The sequence below is a fragment of the Procambarus clarkii genome, chromosome 59, assembly GCF_040958095.1.
Source record: "Procambarus clarkii isolate CNS0578487 chromosome 59, FALCON_Pclarkii_2.0, whole genome shotgun sequence".
Classification (NCBI taxonomy): domain Eukaryota; kingdom Metazoa; phylum Arthropoda; class Malacostraca; order Decapoda; family Cambaridae; genus Procambarus; species Procambarus clarkii.
Window position 1 is genome coordinate 30631505 of NC_091208.1, and position 17500 is coordinate 30649004.

The 17500-nt window shown below is 48.2% G+C and overlaps 1 protein-coding gene across 1 annotated transcript in view; it reads right to left on the minus strand.

Annotated features, from left to right (window-relative positions):
* Positions 1-17500, minus strand: part of ft (cadherin-related tumor suppressor fat) — a 552840-nt gene that overhangs the window by 96673 nt on the left and 438667 nt on the right. Inside the window, exons 5-7 of the mRNA XM_069307072.1 lie at positions 13939-14140; positions 10764-10951; positions 1-604 (exon numbers count right to left, since the gene is read on the minus strand). The exon at positions 1-604 is cut by the window's left edge and continues 306 nt beyond it. Of these exons, the coding sequence (XP_069163173.1) occupies positions 1-604; positions 10764-10951; positions 13939-14140 (994 nt within the window). The remainder of the gene's footprint in view (positions 605-10763; positions 10952-13938; positions 14141-17500) is intronic.

Below are 17500 nucleotides of genomic sequence, written 5' to 3' on the forward strand. Positions count from 1 at the left end.
CGTCGGCGCCGGAGTCCTCGGCCTGCACCGTCAGCAGGTAGTGGTTCCGACGCTCGTAGTTGAGGTTCTTGGCCACGCGGATCACGCCCGTGTCCTCGCTGATGGAGAAGTCGCGGTTCTTGTCCCCGGCGACGATGGTGTAGCGCACCCGGCCGTTGAGGCTCTCGTCGGCGTCGGTGGCCGACACCTGCAGCACCGACAGGCCGATGGAGGCGTTTTCCGGCACGCTGGCCGAGTACTGCTTGGGGTCGAAGATTGGAGAGTTGTCGTTCTCGTCAGCGATGCGGAGGCTGATAGTGAGAGTGTGGGCGTTTGGCGGGTTACCGCGATCTCTCGCGGTCACCACCAGCGAGTAGTTGGCCCGCTCCTCGCGGTCCAGCGGCGCAGCGATCCTCAGAAGGCCGTCAACTGGGCCGAGGGCAAACCGGTTGCCAGGTACCGGAGCGAGGGAATACTCGATGTAGGAGTTGCGTCCCTCGTCGCGGTCGACGGCCTTGACCGCCATCACCACGGTGTTGACCGGAGTGTTCTCCTCCACCACCGTCTCGTTAGGCGTCACGAACTCCGGCGCCATGTCGTTCACGTCTCTCAAGATGATCGTTACCTGCAAACAAACAAGACGTTAGACATATTATCTATGACGCAAAAAGTATACTTGCAAACAAAGGCGTTAGACATATCTCTGTGACGCAAAAAGTATACTTGCAAACAAAGGCGTTAGACATATCTCTGTGACGCAAAAAGTATACTTGCAAACAAAGACGTTAGACATATCTCTGTGACGCAAAAAGTATACTTGCAAACAAAGGCGTTAGACATATTTCTGTGACGCAAAAAGTATACTTGCAAACAAAGGCGTTAGACATATATCTATGGCACAAAAAGTATACTTGCAAACAAAGGCGTTAGACATATCTCTGTGACGCAAAAAGTATACTTGCAAACAAAGACGTTAGACATATCTCTGTGACGCAAAAAGTATACTTGCAAACAAAGGCGTTAGACATATCTCTGTGACGCAAAAGTATACTTGCAAACAAAGGCGTTAGACATATCTCTGACGCAAAAGTATACTTGCAAACAAAGACGTTAGACATATATCTGTGACGCAAAAAGTATACTTGCAAACAAAGGCGTTAGACATATCTCTGTGACGCAAAAGTACACCTGTATTACACCAGTACAAGTGCCAGACCTGTGCCACAACCGGGAAACTACTTGATCATTAACAACTTGACAACAGACGAGTGCTCTATCGACTGGGCCATTAAGGAAGGATTTCAAAGGCACCAAAACTTTGGTGGTTGACAGTTTGACTCTGGTGTTGATCGCCTAATTCTTCGGTGCTCAAGTGGCAACCCAAGGAAGGCTTTAAGGTTTCAGTTTGGGTAGCAGTTTGGTGAGTCTGTAATCCTTCCTTATTGTTGATTGGTATTGATTTTGCTGCTCAGGCATTACATACGTCTGGCAATCATCAACATGGAGTTGCGGGATTAGGCTCCGGAAATTCATGGTCAATCTGGGGTTTACGAGAATAAAACACGACATGAGTGACCGTATGTGTGCACAATGTTTCATTCCTGCCTGGACCATCTTCAGGGGAGATTTGACATGATGCATATATGGTAAGGGGGATATATCTATGGGGGGAGAGGTGGGGCAGTGGTTAGGCGCCTCCAGCAGCGTTGCTCGAGTGCCGACGGGCCGAGCCTGTGTGTGTGTGAGAGGTGAGGGGCCGAGCCTGTGTGTGTGTGAGAGGTGAGGGGCCGAGCCTGTGTGTGTGTGTGTGAAAGGTGAGGGGCCGAGCCTGTGTGTGTGTGTGAGAGGTGAGGGGCCGAGCCTGTGTGTGTGTGTGTGTGAGAGGTGAGGGGCCGAGCCTGTGTGTGTGTGTGAGAGGTGAGGGGCCGAGCCTGTGTGTGTGTGTGTGAGAGGTGAGGGGCCGAGCCTGTGTGTGTGTGAGAGGTGAGGGGCCGAGCCTGTGTGTGTGTGAGAGGTGAGGGGCCGAGCCTGTGTGTGTGTGAGAGGTGAGGGGCCGAGCCTGTGTGTGTGAGAGGTGAGGGGCCGAGCCTGTGTGTGTGAGAGGTGAGGGGCCGAGCCTGTGTGTGTGTGTGAGAGGTGAGGGGCCGAGCCTGTGTGTGTGAGAGGTGAGGGGCCGAGCCTGTGTGTGTGTGTGTGAAAGGTGAGGGGCCGAGCCTGTGTGTGTGTGTGAGAGGTGAGGGGCCGAGCCTGTGTGTGTGTGTGTGAAAGGTGAGGGGCCGAGCCTGTGTGTGTGTGAAAGGTGAGGGGCCGAGCCTGTGTGTGTGTGTGTGAGAGGTGAGGGGCCGAGCCTGTGTGTGTGTGTGTGAGAGGTGAGGGGCCGAGCCTGTGTGTGTGTGAGAGGTGAGGGGCCGAGCATGTGTGTGTGTGAGAGGTGAGGGGCCGAGCCTGTGTGTGTGTGAGAGGTGAGGGGCCGAGCCTGTGTGTGTGAGAGGTGAGGGGCCGAGCCTGTGTGTGTGTGAGAGAGGTGAGGGGCCGAGCCTGTGTGTGTGAGAGGTGAGGGGCCGAGCCTGCGTGTGTGTGTGTGAAAGGTGAGGGTCCGAGCCTGTGTGTGTGTGTGAGAGGTGAGGGGCCGAGCCTGTGTGTGTGTGTGTGAAAGGTGAGGGGCCGAGCCTGTGTGTGTGTGAAAGGTGAGGGGCCGAGCCTGTGTGTGTGTGTGTGAGAGGTGAGGGGCCGAGTCTGTGTGTGTGTGTGTGAAAGGTGAGGGGCCGAGCCTGTGTGTGTGAGAGGTGAGGGGCCGAGCCTGTGTGTGTGAGAGGTGAGGGGCCGAGCCTGTGTGTGTGTGAAAGGTGAGGGGCCGAGCCTGTGTGTGTGTGTGAGAGGTGAGGGGCCGAGCCTGTGTGTGTGAGAGGTGAGGGGCCTTGACATGCTGTTTTCATACTATGGGCAGATTCGATTGTGTTTTGTTCCCTGTGTTATGTTTAAGGTCCTCATTTTTGCCGTACCTGAGTACCTGGAATGTCTCGCTGTTAAACATCATGTTATTTTCTGCTGCCCATCGAAAACTTTGTTGATATCTGCTTGAAGTTTTTCAATGTCTTCCGCAGAGGTAATTTTCATGCTGATTTTCGTGTCATCTGCAAAGGATGACACGAAGCTGTCTGTGACTTGTATTTTTCTCTATATCTGATATGAGAATAAGGAAAAGCAGTGGTGCAAGGACTGTACCTTGAGGTACGGAGCTTTTAACTGCGCTTGGACTCGATTTTTTTTTATTGACTGTTACTCTTCGTGTTCTGTTCTATAGGAAATTGAGTATCCAGCGTCCTACTTTACCAGTTATTCCCATTGATCTCATTTTGTGAGCTATCACTCCATGGTCACATTTGTCGAACGCCTTTGCAAAGTCTGTGTATACAACATCTGCATTTTGCTTTTCTTCTAGAGCTTCTGTGATTTCGTCATAGTGGTTGAGTAACTGTGACAGACAGGATCTGCCCGCTCTAAATCCATGTTGTCCTGGGTTGTGTAGCTCATTATTTTCCAGAAAACTAGAAATTTGATTCTTAATCACTCTTTCAAACACTTTTATTACGTGTGATGTTAGTGCAACTGGCCTATAATTTTTTGCCAAGGCTTTACTCCCCCCCCTTGTGCAACGGAGCTATATCTGCAGATTTAAGTGCTGCTGGTATCTCCCCTGTATCCAGGCTCTTTCTCCATATTACGCTGAGTGTTCGCGTTACTGGTACTTTATATTTCTTAATGAATATTGAATTCCACGAGTCCGGCCCAGGAGCTGAGTGCATGGACATGTTGTCAATTTCTCTTTCAAAGTCTTCCGAGTTTGTGGTAATATCCGTTATATTATCTGCAGCTTGAATGTCATTCATAAAGAAGCTGTCTGGGTCATCAACTTTCATGTTGTTTATTGGTGTGCTAAACATAGCCTCATACTGGCTTCTTAGAATTTCACTAATTTCTTTGTTGTCCTCTGTGTACGTACCTTCAGTGGTAATTAAAGGTCCAATACTGGTGGAGGGTTTTCATTTTGATTTTGCGTATGTGAAAAATATTTCGGATTTTTCTTTATCTCTTGTATAGCTTTCTGGTCCAATACCATTTCCTCAGACTCGTATGATCGCTTCAACGTTTGTTCTATTTCTTCGAACATTATTTTACCCTGCATTGGTGTACTATGTACTCAAGGTGCACTGTGTACTCACAGTGCACTACTGCATTGTGTATTCTGTATACCAGAGTACACAGTACACCTTGAGTACACAGTACACCTTGAGTACACACTGCACCTTGAATACACAGTACACCTTGAGTACACAGTACACCTTGAGTACACAGTACACCTTGAGTACACAGTACACCTTGAGTACACAGTACACCTTGAGTACACAGTACACCTTGAGTACACAGTGCACCTTGAGTACACAGTGCACTTTGAGTACACAGTGCACCTTGAGTACACAGTACACCAGGAGTACACAGTTCACCATGAGTACACAGTACACCATGAGTACACAGTACACCTTGAGTACACAGTACACCATGAGTACACAGTACACCATGAGTACACAATACATCATGAGTACACAGTACACCATGAGTACACAATACATCATGAGTACACAGTACACCATGAGTACACAATACATCATGAGTACACAGTACACCTTGAGTACCCAGTACACCATGAGTACGCAATACATCATGAGTACACAATACATCATGAGTGCACAGTACACCTTGAGTACACAGTACACCATGAGTACACAGTACACCAGGAGTACACAGTACACCATGAGTACACAGTACACCAGGCGTATACAGTACACCATGAGAACACAGTACACCATGAGTACACAATACATCATGAGTACACAGTACACCATGAGTACACAGTACACCAGGAGTACACAGTACACCATGAGTACACAATACATCATGAGTACACAGTACACCTTGAGTACACAGTACACCATGAGTACACAGTACACCATGAGTACACAGTACACCATGAGTACACAGTACACCTTGAGTACACAGTACACCTTGAGTACACAGTACACCATGAGTACACAGTACACCATGAGTACACAGTACACCTTGAGTACACAGTACACCTTGAGTACACAGTACACCATGAGTACACAGTACACCATGAGTACACAGTACACCATGAGTACACAATACATCATGAGTACACAGTACACCAGGAGTACACAGTACACCATGAGTACACAGTACACCATGAGTACACAGTACACCTTGAGTACACAGTACACCATGAGTACACAATACATCATGAGTACACAGTACACCAGGAGTACACAATACATCATGAGTACACAGTACACCATGAGTACACAGTACACCCCAAGATGCTCTTACTGAAGACAGGGCTAAAGGCTTCCACTTTCTTGAGGAAGACAGTTCATGTCTGAGACTCCCACAAAGTCTCCTCAAGGCGAGGGAGGACGGTCACCCTCGTCATTACTAAGATGGATTACCTGCCATCTGGTACCGTATAGCAGTGATGGCTGCCATCTGGCAACGTATAGCAGCGGTGGTTGCCATCTGGTACCGTATAGCAGCGATGGCTGTCATCTGGTACCGTATAGCAGTGATGGCTGCCATCTGGTACCGTATAGCAGCGATGGCTGTCATCTGGTACCGTATAGCAGCGATGGCTGTCATCTGGTACCGTATAGCAGTGATGGCTGCCATCTGGTACCGTATAGCAGTGATGGTTGTTATCTGGTACCGTATAGCAGTGATGGTTGCCATCTGGTACCGTATAGCAGTGATGGTTGTCATCTGGTACCGTATAGCAGCGATGGTTGCCATCTGGTACCGTATAGCAGTGATGGCTGTCATCTGGTACCGTATAGCAGCGATGGTTGCCATCTGGTACCGTATAGCAGTGATGGCTGTCATCTGGTACCGTATAGCAGCGATGGTTGTCATCTGGTACCGTATAGCAGCGGTGACTGCCATCGGGCAACGTACCTGGTTGATGGGGTTCTGGGAGTTCTTCTACTCCACAAGCCCGGCCCGAGGCCAGGCTTGACTTGTGAGAGTTTGGTCCACCAGGCTGTTGCTTGGAGCGGCCCGCAGGCCCACATACCCACCACAGCCCGGTTGGTCCGGCACTCCTTGGAGAAAACTAGATAATGTCCACGGTTGTTTCGGCAATATTTCTTATGCTCGCTGGGAGGACGTTGAACAACCGCGGACCTTTGATGTTTATACAGTGTTCTCTGATTGTGTCTATGGCACCTCTGCTCTTCACTGGTTCTATTCTGCATTTTCTTCCATAACGTTCACTCCAGTACGTTGTTATGTTACTGTGTAGATTTGGGACTTGACTCTCCAGTATTTTCCATGTGTATATTATTTGGTATCTCTCTCGTCTCCTTTCTAGAGAGTACATTTGGAGAGCTTTGAGACGATCCCAATAATTTAGGTGTTTTATCTCGTCTATGCGTGCCGTATATGTTCTCTGTATTCCTCTATTTCAGCAATCTCTCCTGCTCTGAAGGGGGAAGTGAGTACTGAGCAGTACTCAAGACGGGACAACACAGCTCAAGTACTCAATTAGTCAAGACGTATATCAGTGGTGGCTGCCATCTGGCAACGAATGGCAGCGGTGGCTTGTATGAAGTAATGTCGACGTTAGATTACTAACGCCCATTAAGACTGAATCACAATTACACAGTGTTGTAAAGTCAGCCTTATGACTGCGCGTTGCTGTGTTCACCCCTCCAAGTGACAAGGGCCGGTGAAATTAGTCGTGAAATGGCATTCAAATAGGGTTCAGGGAGTCAAGTCCTGTGTATCTCACAGGACCCGGGCAACACAATGAGGTGAGTGAGGTCCTGTGTAACTCACAGGACCCGGGTAGCACACTGAGGTGAGTGAGGTCCTGTGTAACTCACAGGACCCGGGCAGCACACTGAGGTGAGTGAGGTCCTGTGTAACTCACAGGACCCGGGTAGCACACTGAGGTGAGTGAGGTCCTGTGTAACTCACAGGACCCGGGTAGCACACTGAGGTGAGTGAGGTCCTGTGTAACTCACAGGACCCAGGTAGCACACTGAGGTGAGTGAGGTCCTGTGTAACTCACAGGACCCGGGTAGCACACTGAGGTGAGTGAGGTCCTGTGTAACTCACAGGACCCAGGTAGCACACTGAGGTGAGTGAGGTCCTGTGTAACTCACAGGACCCGGGTAGCACACTGAGGTGAGTGAGGTCCTGTGTAACTCACAGGACCCAGGTAGCACACTGAGGTGAGTGAGGTCCTGTGTAACTCACAGGACCCGGGTAGCACACTGAGGTGAGTGAGGTCCTGTGTAACTCACAGGACCCGGGCAGCACACTGAGGTGAGTGAGGTCCTGTGTAACCCACAGGACCCGGGCAGCACACTGAGGTGAGTGAGGTCCAGTGTAACTCACAGGACCCGGGTAGCACACTGAGGTGAGTGAGGTCCAGTGTAACTCACAGGACCCTGGCAGCACACTGAGGTGAGTGAGGTCCTGTGTAACTCACAGGACCCGGGCAGCACAATGAGGTGAGTGAGGTCCTGTGTAACTCACAGGACCCGGGCAGCACAATGAGGTGAGTGAGGTCCTGTGTAACTCACAGGACCCGGGCAGCACACTGAGGTGAGTGAGGTCCTGTGTAACTCACAGGACCCGGGCAGCACAATGAGGTGAGGGAGGTCCTGTGTAACTCACAGGACCCGGGCAGCACAATGAGGTGAGTGAGGTCCTGTGTAACTCCAGGACCCGGGCAGCACACTGAGACCAGTGAGGGAGGTCCTGTGTAACTCCAGGACCCGGGCAGCACACTGAAACCAGTGAGGGAGGTCCTGTGTAACTCCAGGACCCGGGCAGCACACTGAGACCAGTGAGGGAGGTCCTGTGTAACTCACAGGACCCGGGCAGCACACTGAGACCAGTGAGGGAGGTCCTGAGTAACTCACAGGACCCGGGCAGCACACTGAGACCAGTGAGGGAGGTCCTGAGTAACTCACAGGACCCGGGCAGCACACTGAGACCAGTGAGGGCCAGTGTAACTCACAGGACCCGGGCAGCACACTGAGACCAGTGAGGGAGGTCCAGTGTAACTCACAGGACCCGGGCAGCACACTGAGACCAGTGAGGGCCAGAGCAACTCCCACTTATACCCAAGGGTCCCAGAACTAGAAGCAGCAACAAGGCGAATAACGACATTTTTTTGACGTAAATCAACACAAGATCCGACAGGAGTTTAAGGAGACAGGTGTCAGGAAGCCCTGGACCAAGCAGCCCCAACAAGAGGCACTAGAACACGGCGCGAGGGGCACCGTCACCACTCTCCACGGGGGGAAGACCTACACACAAATGATAGGAAGGACGATCTGATGGGCCGTCAGGCAGGGTAGCCACCGCGGGATGTATCTGTTCACGCAACATTTGAAGCAGTCAGGCAGGAGTACAGGCCAGCGATGGATCTTCTTGAGGTTATCTTGAGATGATTTCGGGGCTTTTTAGTGTCCCCGCGGCCCGGTCCTCGACCAGGCCTCCACCCCCCCCAAGAAGCACCCCGTGACAGCTGACTAACATCCAGGTACCTATTTTACTGCTAGGTAACAGGGGCATAGGGTGAAAGAAACTCTGCCCAATGTTTCTCGCCGGCGCCTGGGATAGGACCACAGGATCACAAGTCCAGCGTGCTGTCCGCTCGGCCGACCGGCTCCTGGATGTGTACCTGCGCTGCATAGATGATATTTGTGGAGTAATGATGGGAGACGGACATGATCACACAGCTGTCTTTACTTGTGTAAAGGAGGAAATGTATATGTTTATCTCTCTGAATGTTCGGTAATACGTTTATTGCTTGTGATGTGTGTATATGTATGTATTAACACGATGTACTGAACGGGGTGAGAATAGCTTGAGCTACCTCATCCCTTTGTGTGTATTTTACCTCAATAAACTGATTTCAATTTCAATTTCAATTTCAAGAGCTGTCTTCGCCTGGAGAAATGATGCTCATCCTTACCTCTGTTTCACCCTAGAAACAGCAGTGAACGTCTTGGACACACACATGTTTACCTCACCGAGCACAGGAACATGTAAACAACAATCTTTTATAAACCAGCAAACTAACAATCATATCTCCAATAGTCGTCAAGCCCTCCACTATCATTAAAAAGATCCCCTACCCTTCTCCTTGGGAATCCATCCAACTGAAACGAATAGTCAGAGATGAGGGAGAGACTAAGGCGGGGTCCTTAAGAAAATGAAAATAGGTGCAGAGAGTCATAATTCGGCTCAAAAATCACGCTCAGGAGTCAAATTTCCGACATTTCAAAGCGTCTCTTGGATTTTTTTTCAGACAGAGAATACCCCGATAAAAATCCAACACTATATACAGATATAGAGTTAGCACACACAGCCAGATCTTCAATACGTCAACACAGGAGGACAACAGCCAACCAATGCGAGGCTAATTCTCCCGTCCCTCTGTTTCCCCAGGAATCGCGGAGCAGCTCCGGAGAGAACTCATTAACATCTGGGGATGTCTAACGAGTACACACAGAAATCACACAGCGTGGACAACATTCCCACAGGAAATACCCCATGTTAGCGTGGACGCGAGCTAAATCCTTAAATGATATCTTGGTAGAAGCAAAATTTTCCCAAGCAATCCCACACACCGTAGGGCCAAGATGGCTGACCAATGTAACAGTTCTTATTGGTGCACCTTGTGTTCCACAAGGACTTAATAACTCTCCAGAGGGTGATAGGACTTTATAACTCTCCAGAGGTTAATAGGACTTTATAACTCTCCAGAGGTTAATAGGACTTTATAACTCTCCAGAGGTTAATAGGACTTTATAACTCTCCAGAGGTTAATAGGACTTTATAACTCTCCAGAGGTTAATAGGACTTAATTACCCTCCAGATAATGATAGGACTTAATAAATCTCCAGATGTTCATAGGACTTAATAACCCCCTAGAGAATGATAAAGACTTAATAACTCTCAAGAGAATGATAGGCTTCATATAATAACCATCCAGAGGTTGATAGGCCTTATCATCCCCTGGATATATATATATATATATATATATATATATATATATATATATATATATATATATATATATATATATATATGTCGTACCTAGTAGCCAGAACTCACTTCTGAGCCTACTATGCAAGGCCTGATTTGCCTAATAAGCCTAGTTTTCATGAATTAATGTTTTTTCGACAACCTAACCTACCTAACCTAACCTAACCTAACGTTTTCGGCTACCTAACCTAACCTAACCTATAAAGATAGGTTAGGTTAGGTTAGGTAGGGTTGGTTAGGTTCGGTCATATATCTACGTTAATTTTAGCTCTAATAAAAATAAATTTACCTCATACATAATGAAATGGATAGCTTTATCATTTCATAAGAAAAAAAATTGAGAAAATATATTTTTTCAGGAAAACTTGGCTTATTAGGCAAATCGGGCCTTGCATAGTAGGCTGAGAAGTGAGTTCTGGCTACTAGGTACGACATATATATATATATATATATATATATATATATATATATATATATATATATATATATATATATATATATATATATATATATATATATATATATATATATATATATATATATATATATAATATATATATATATATATATATATATATATATATATATATATATATATATATATATATATATAGGTAGACTGGTAGATATCCGGGTTGAGGTAGACATACCTGGACGGTAGATGAGAGACGCGCTCGCGGGGAGGCGGCCATGTCAGAGGCGCGAACAACCAGGTTGTAGAAGCTCTGGTCCTCGCGGTCGAGCGGGGCCGAGGTGTAGACGGTGCCGTTCTCACTGATGCTGAACTGTCCCTTGTCGTCGCCGCCAGCGATGGTGTACTCCAGCCGCCCGTTCATCCCTGTTGACCACACCAACACGGTCAACTTACACATACACACACACACATGACGCGTATATGTGGATATATGTGGAACCCAGCAAGGTTCTTGACCTTGCTGGGATTAGAACCTTCGCCCGCGTGATGCAACGCCGAGTGCTGTACCACTGTACCACCTCTCTACAGTGTAGAGTGCTGTACCACTGTACCACCACTCTACAGTGTAGAGTGCTGTACCACTGTACCACCACTCTACAGTGCAGAGTGCTGTACCACTGTACCACCACCCTACAGTGTAGAGTGCTGTACCACTGTACCACCACTCTACAGTGTAGAGTGCTGTACCACTGTACCACCACCCTACAGTGCAGAGTGCTGTACCACTGTACCACCACCCTACAGTGCAGAGTGCTGTACCACTGTACCACCACCCTACAGTGCAGAGTGCTGTACCACCACCCTACAGTGTAGAGTGCTGTACCACTGTACCACCACCCTACAGTGTAGAGTGCTGTACCACTGTACCACCACCCTACAGTGCAGAGTGCTGTACCACTGTACCACCACCCTACAGTGCAGAGTGCTGTACCACTGTACCACCACCCTACAGTGCAGTGCTGTACCACTGTACCACCATCCTACATTGCAGAGTGCTGTACCACTGTACCACCACTCTACAGTGTAGAGTGCTGTACCACTGTACCACCACTCTACAGTGTAGAGTGCTGTACCTCTGTACCACCACCACGCTACAGTGCAGAGTGCTGTACCACTGTACCACCACCCTACAGTGCAGAGTGCTGTACCACTGTACCACCACCACCCTACAGTGTAGAGTGCTGTACCACTGTACCACCACCCTACAGTGTAGAGTGCTGTACCTCTGTACCACCACTCTACAGTGCAGGGTGCTGTACCACTGTACCACCACCCTACAGTGCAGGGTGCTGTACCACTGTACCACCACCCTACAGTGTAGAGTGATGTACCACTGTACCACCACCCTACAGTGTAGAGTGCTGTACCACTGTACCACCACCCTACAGTGCAGGGTGCTGTACCACTGTACCACCACCCTACAGTGTAGAGTGCTGTACCACTGTACCACCACCCTACAGTGCAGAGTGCTGTACCACTGTACCACCACCCTACAGTGCAGAGTGCTGTACCACTGTACCACCACCACCCTACAGTGTAGAGTGCTGTACCACTGTACCACCACCCTACAGTGTAGAGTGCTGTACCACTGTACCACCACCCTACAGTGTTGAGTGCTGTACCACCACCCTACAGTGTAGAGTGCTGTACCACTGTACCACCACCACCCTACAGTGAAGAGTGATGTACCACTGTACCACCACCCTACAGTGTAGAGTGCTGTACCACTGTACCACCACCCTACAGTGTAGAGTGCTGTACCACCACCCTACAGTGTAGAGTGCTGTACCACTGTACCACCACCCTACAGTGTAGAGTGCTGTACCACTGTACCACCACCCTACAGTGTAGAGTGCTGTACCACTGTACCACCACCCTACAGTGTAGAGTGCTGTACCACTGTACCACCACCCTACAGTGTAGAGTGCTGTACCACTGTACCACCACCCTACAGTGCAGGGTGCTGTACCACTGTACCACCACCCTACAGTGTAGAGTGCTGTACCTCTGTACCACCACCCTACAGTGCAGAGTGCTGTACCACTGTACCACCAGCCTACAGTGCAGAGTGCTGTACCACTGTACCACCACCACCCTACAGTGCAGAGTGCTGTACCTCCGTACCACCACGCTACAGTGCAGAGTGCTGTACCACTGTACCACCACCCTACAGTGTAGAGTGCTGTACCACTGTACCACCACCCTACAGTGTAGAGTGCTGTACCACTGTACCGCCACCCTACAGTGCAGAGTGCTGTACCACTGTACCACCACCCTACAGTGTAGAGTGCTGTACCACTGTACCACCACCCTACAGTGCAGAGTGCTGTACCACTGTACCACCACCCTACAGTGCAGAGTGCTGTACCACCACCCTACAGTATAGAGTGCTGTACGGATGAAGCATCAGCGGGAATTGACTGATTTGATGTTAAAGGTTTCTTATGGGGAAATTCGAGGCATATATTATCGCTAAGTTCTTTAAGGTTTCTTATGGGGAAGTTCAAAAAATTTCAATTTTTATTCAATTTTATAAAATTATTTCAGAGTTCATATGATCATAGAAATTTATTTAAGAGTTTAAGACCGAAAATATTTCAAAAGACCACTTTCAGGGAATCTTGTCATAGAAGTTTTGTTAAGGAAAATAGACATCTTAGCCTTGACTCTTAGTTTCTATATCCATTTACGGCTGTTTCATCAGTAAAAGACCTAAATTAGTCAGAGACCAGTTGGAGACCGAAATTAGTCAGAGATCACTAAAAGACTTAAATTAGTAGGAGACCACTTAAAGACTGAATTTCTTCAGAGACCAGTTAAAGACCGAAATTCTTCAGAGATTAGTTTGAGACCGAAATTTGACAGAGACCATTTAAAGATAAAAAATATCGCAGAGCCCATTTAAGACCAAAATAATTTCATAGACCATTTTTAGACCAAAATATTGTCAGAGACCAGTTGAAGACCTTACTTCCCGCTAGTGTCAGTGTCCCAGACTTACTTCCCCACACTGTCAGTGTCCCAGACTTACTTCCCCACACTGTCAGTGTCCCAGACTTACTTCCCCACACTGTCAGTGTCCCAGACTTACTTCCCCACACTGTCAGTGTCCCAGACTTACTTCCCGTTAGGATCAATGTCCTAGACTTACTTTCCCACACTGTCAGTGTCCCAGACTTCCCCACACGGTAGTACACGGTACGATACACCACCGTACCGTGTACCCATCAGCAGAGTACCGTCAGAGGCACCAGTCAACTCAATTCGGTACTCGGTAATTGGATTCCTTATAACCTTATCCTTATAAATCCTTATAATCCTTGCGTCCTCGGGAAAGCCCAAGGTCTTACCGGAATCTTGGTCGGTGGCGGAGACGGCCAGGACAGAGGAGCCGACGGTAATGTTCTCGAAGACTTCGTCTGAGTAACTCATCGGGTCGAAGATCGGGGCGTTGTCGTTGAGGTCCTGCACGTTGAAGTAGACGGTGACGGTGGAGGAGAGGGCAGGTCGGCCTGTGTCCTGCGCCTGCACCACCAGGATGTAGTGCTGCACCTGTGGGGAGAGAGAGAGAGAGGACACACCTGCTTTAGACACCTGCTTTAGACACCTGCTTCACGGAGGAGAAACCTCAGGGGGTTTACTTTTGAAGGGAGTTCAAAACATGTGAAGTAGCTACTCTTACAGGGGGTGTACAGGCCCAGTCATGGGCTAAGGGAATGGGTAGATACAGGTCTGGCATGGGTTAAAGTAATGGGTATATAAAAGCTGAATTATGGGGTAACAGAGAGGTATATATAGGCTGAATCATGGGTTAAAGGAATGGGTATATATATATAGGCCGGATCGAGCATTATGTGGAATGGGTAATTTTGCACAAGTCAAAAGAAAGACATATTAAAAAAGCTTCTGGCCTTAGTAGGAAGTAGATGAACATTTGCCTTGGTAGAAGGCAGAATAAATCTTCCACTAAGAGTAAATAAGGTCGTGTTTATCCTGTTCGGGGGAAACGGTAGGAGTTTCCTGTTGAGAAAAACAGTTTTGTCCTGACGAGCCCTACATATGGAGTCCACACCTGGATATGTGGAGTCCACACCTGGATATGTGGAGTCCACACCTGGTGTATGGAGGCCTGGTGAGTAACCTGGTGTATGGAGGCCTGGTGAGTAACCTGGTGTATGGAGGCCAAGTAATTTCAAAGCTCCAGGAACTGAATACATTTTTTTTTTATTAGTAAACTAGCTGTCCCCGGCCACGCGTTGCTGTGGCTCAGCAACGCAATCCTCCCCCCCCCCCCTCTGTCTCACAGTCCTCCCCATCAGTCCTCCCTCCCTCGTCCTCCCCACCACCCCCCACTTCCCTGTCCCCTTGTCCTCCCCCACCAATCTCCATTCCCCTGTCCCCTCGTTCCCACCATACCTAACTCACCTGTCAACCTCATCCTCCCCACCATTCCCCACTCCCTCGTTCGATGCATTCCCAAATGATCTGATGTTCCCATCAGAAATTGGGAACATTAAATGATCTGATGTTCCCATCACTGAAATATCAGAAACGTAAATAAAAAATGAAATGAAAATCAATGAAAAAATAAAGAAATAAACTATACTCATGAAATGAACAGTGTGGTAAACAACACAGCTCAATTCCAATGTAATGTCATACAAAGTAATTAAATCAAAATGAAAATAAATCGAAGTCTACGATAATTCAATTTATCAATGAAATCGGAAACATTGAAATGGAATCAAAACTTATTTAGTATAGCGTAAGTTGCTCTTACGTGCAACAGATGGCGCTGTTTAAAACATATCTTATTTTTACCTGTCACAGGTTTGGCATCAATACTTATACTTACAAAATGAATGGTATGGTAAACAACACAACTCAATTCCAACACACTGTCACCCAAAATAATTCAATAATAATTAAAATAAATCGAAATCTATGAAAATTAAATTTATCAATGCAATAAAAAACACTGAAATGAAATTAGTAACATATTTAGTATAGCGTGTGTGTTGCTATGACGTACAACAGATGGCGCTGTTTTTGAAAAACAACCATGTTATTACCTGTCACAGGGGTGGCATCTATATAGCAGGTATATAAAAACACGCGAATATTCGAATGCAACGTCGTGTCAAAATTTCAAAGCAATCGGTAAAGAGGTTTCGAAGACTTCTCTCACATGAAAAACACATAAAATACACAGTTTGTTGTTTAAAAAGCATGTTTTTCCGTCACAGGCGTGACATCAATACAGTATGTGTATAAAACCCCGCTCAGATGCGAACATTTTGTGAAAATTTCAGAGCAATCGGTGAAGAATTTTCGGAGATTATAGCGATTTTGAACAAACAATTCCATTTTTATTTATATAGATTAGGTACATCTGCATTTATGCAGCTGCCCTAGACTATGTGAAGGGGAGCACAGTGTGTCAAAAAGCTAGCTACGTGATGCTAAAAAATCCCCATCACACAGGATGGTTAGTCATACAGAGGCATGTGATAAGTAGTCTCCACTGGCAGACTCTGGGTACATTATGAGGATATCATCAACACAAAAGTGAATAAGGCAGCAGTGATACTAAAAGTCTCCATCTCGCAGGATGGCTAGTCATACAGAGGCATGTGATAAGTAGTCTCCACTGGCAAATTTTGTGTGCAATATTAGGATATCTTCAAGAATACGAGAGTGAATAAAGTAATTGCAAAGCTCCAGGTACCTCATGCCAACGGGTCTGAAAGGTCTAATAAGTGGGCATTCGGTGATGTAGTGTGGGAGATCATGCCGCAGTTCTTGCTCACAGAGTTTGCACCTGGAGTGCTCAGGATTGGGAGATCCGTCACGTGTAGCCACCTGCCACAGGTAACGGTAACCCAACCTGATCCTGGCAACCACTGTGTCGCACAGTCTGGTCGACGATTTGTGCTGTCCATAGATATATTTATACAAATCCTAAAGGCTACGGACTTTGGGAGACACATTTCATTTCCACCGATTGATTGATGAAGATCAAGCCAACACAAGAGGTGGCACGGGCATGAGTAGCCCGCATGTGGTAGATGTTTGGAGTAAATGTGATCTTGGTCGAGAAACATCTTGAAGTGTCTCCTCTCATTTCCACTGACCTCGTGAAAGGGGCTTATGAGGCTGGCACCCTCTTCAAAGGAAGTATGGAGGGGGGGGGGGGAGGGTTGACCCCGACGCTCTATGACACTCGATTAAGTCACCCTTACTCCTGTAAGGTTAAGTTAGGCTAGCCCCAAACATCTGGCCCCCCAGCCTCAGAGAGAGGGGCAGGCATACACTAGCGGGGTATCCGGCTGCATCCGGGTATCTCTCCCCCCCCCACCTCCCCCTTTCTCTACTGCCGACTATTTCTGCCCTTTCTCATCTATTTTTCCCTATTCGACGTCTATTCATGTCTCCTTATTGCCAATTTTTCCCCCAGAGCACCCACTCTCACCCCTCTGCTCTCCCTCCTCCCCTCTTTCCTTAACTATCTTCAAACATCCCTGCCTGGGAGACCTGGGAGACCTGAGAGACCTGGGAGACCTGGGAGACCTGGGAGACCTGGGAGACCTGGGAGACCTGGGAGACCTGAGAGACCTGGGAGACCTGGGAGACCTGGGAGACCTGGGAGACCTGGGAGGCCTGGGAGACCTGGGAGGCCTGGGAGACCTGGGAGACCTGTGAGACCTGGGAGACCTGGGAGGCCTGGGAGACCTGGGAGGCCTGGGAGGCCTGGGAGACCTGGGAGACCTGGGAGACCTGGGAGACCTGGGAGGCCTGGGAGACCTGGGAGGCCTGGGAGACCTGGGAGACCTGTGAGACCTGGGAGACCTGGGAGGCCTGGGAGACCTGGGAGGCCTGGGAGGCCTGGGAGACCTGGGAGACCTGGGAGAC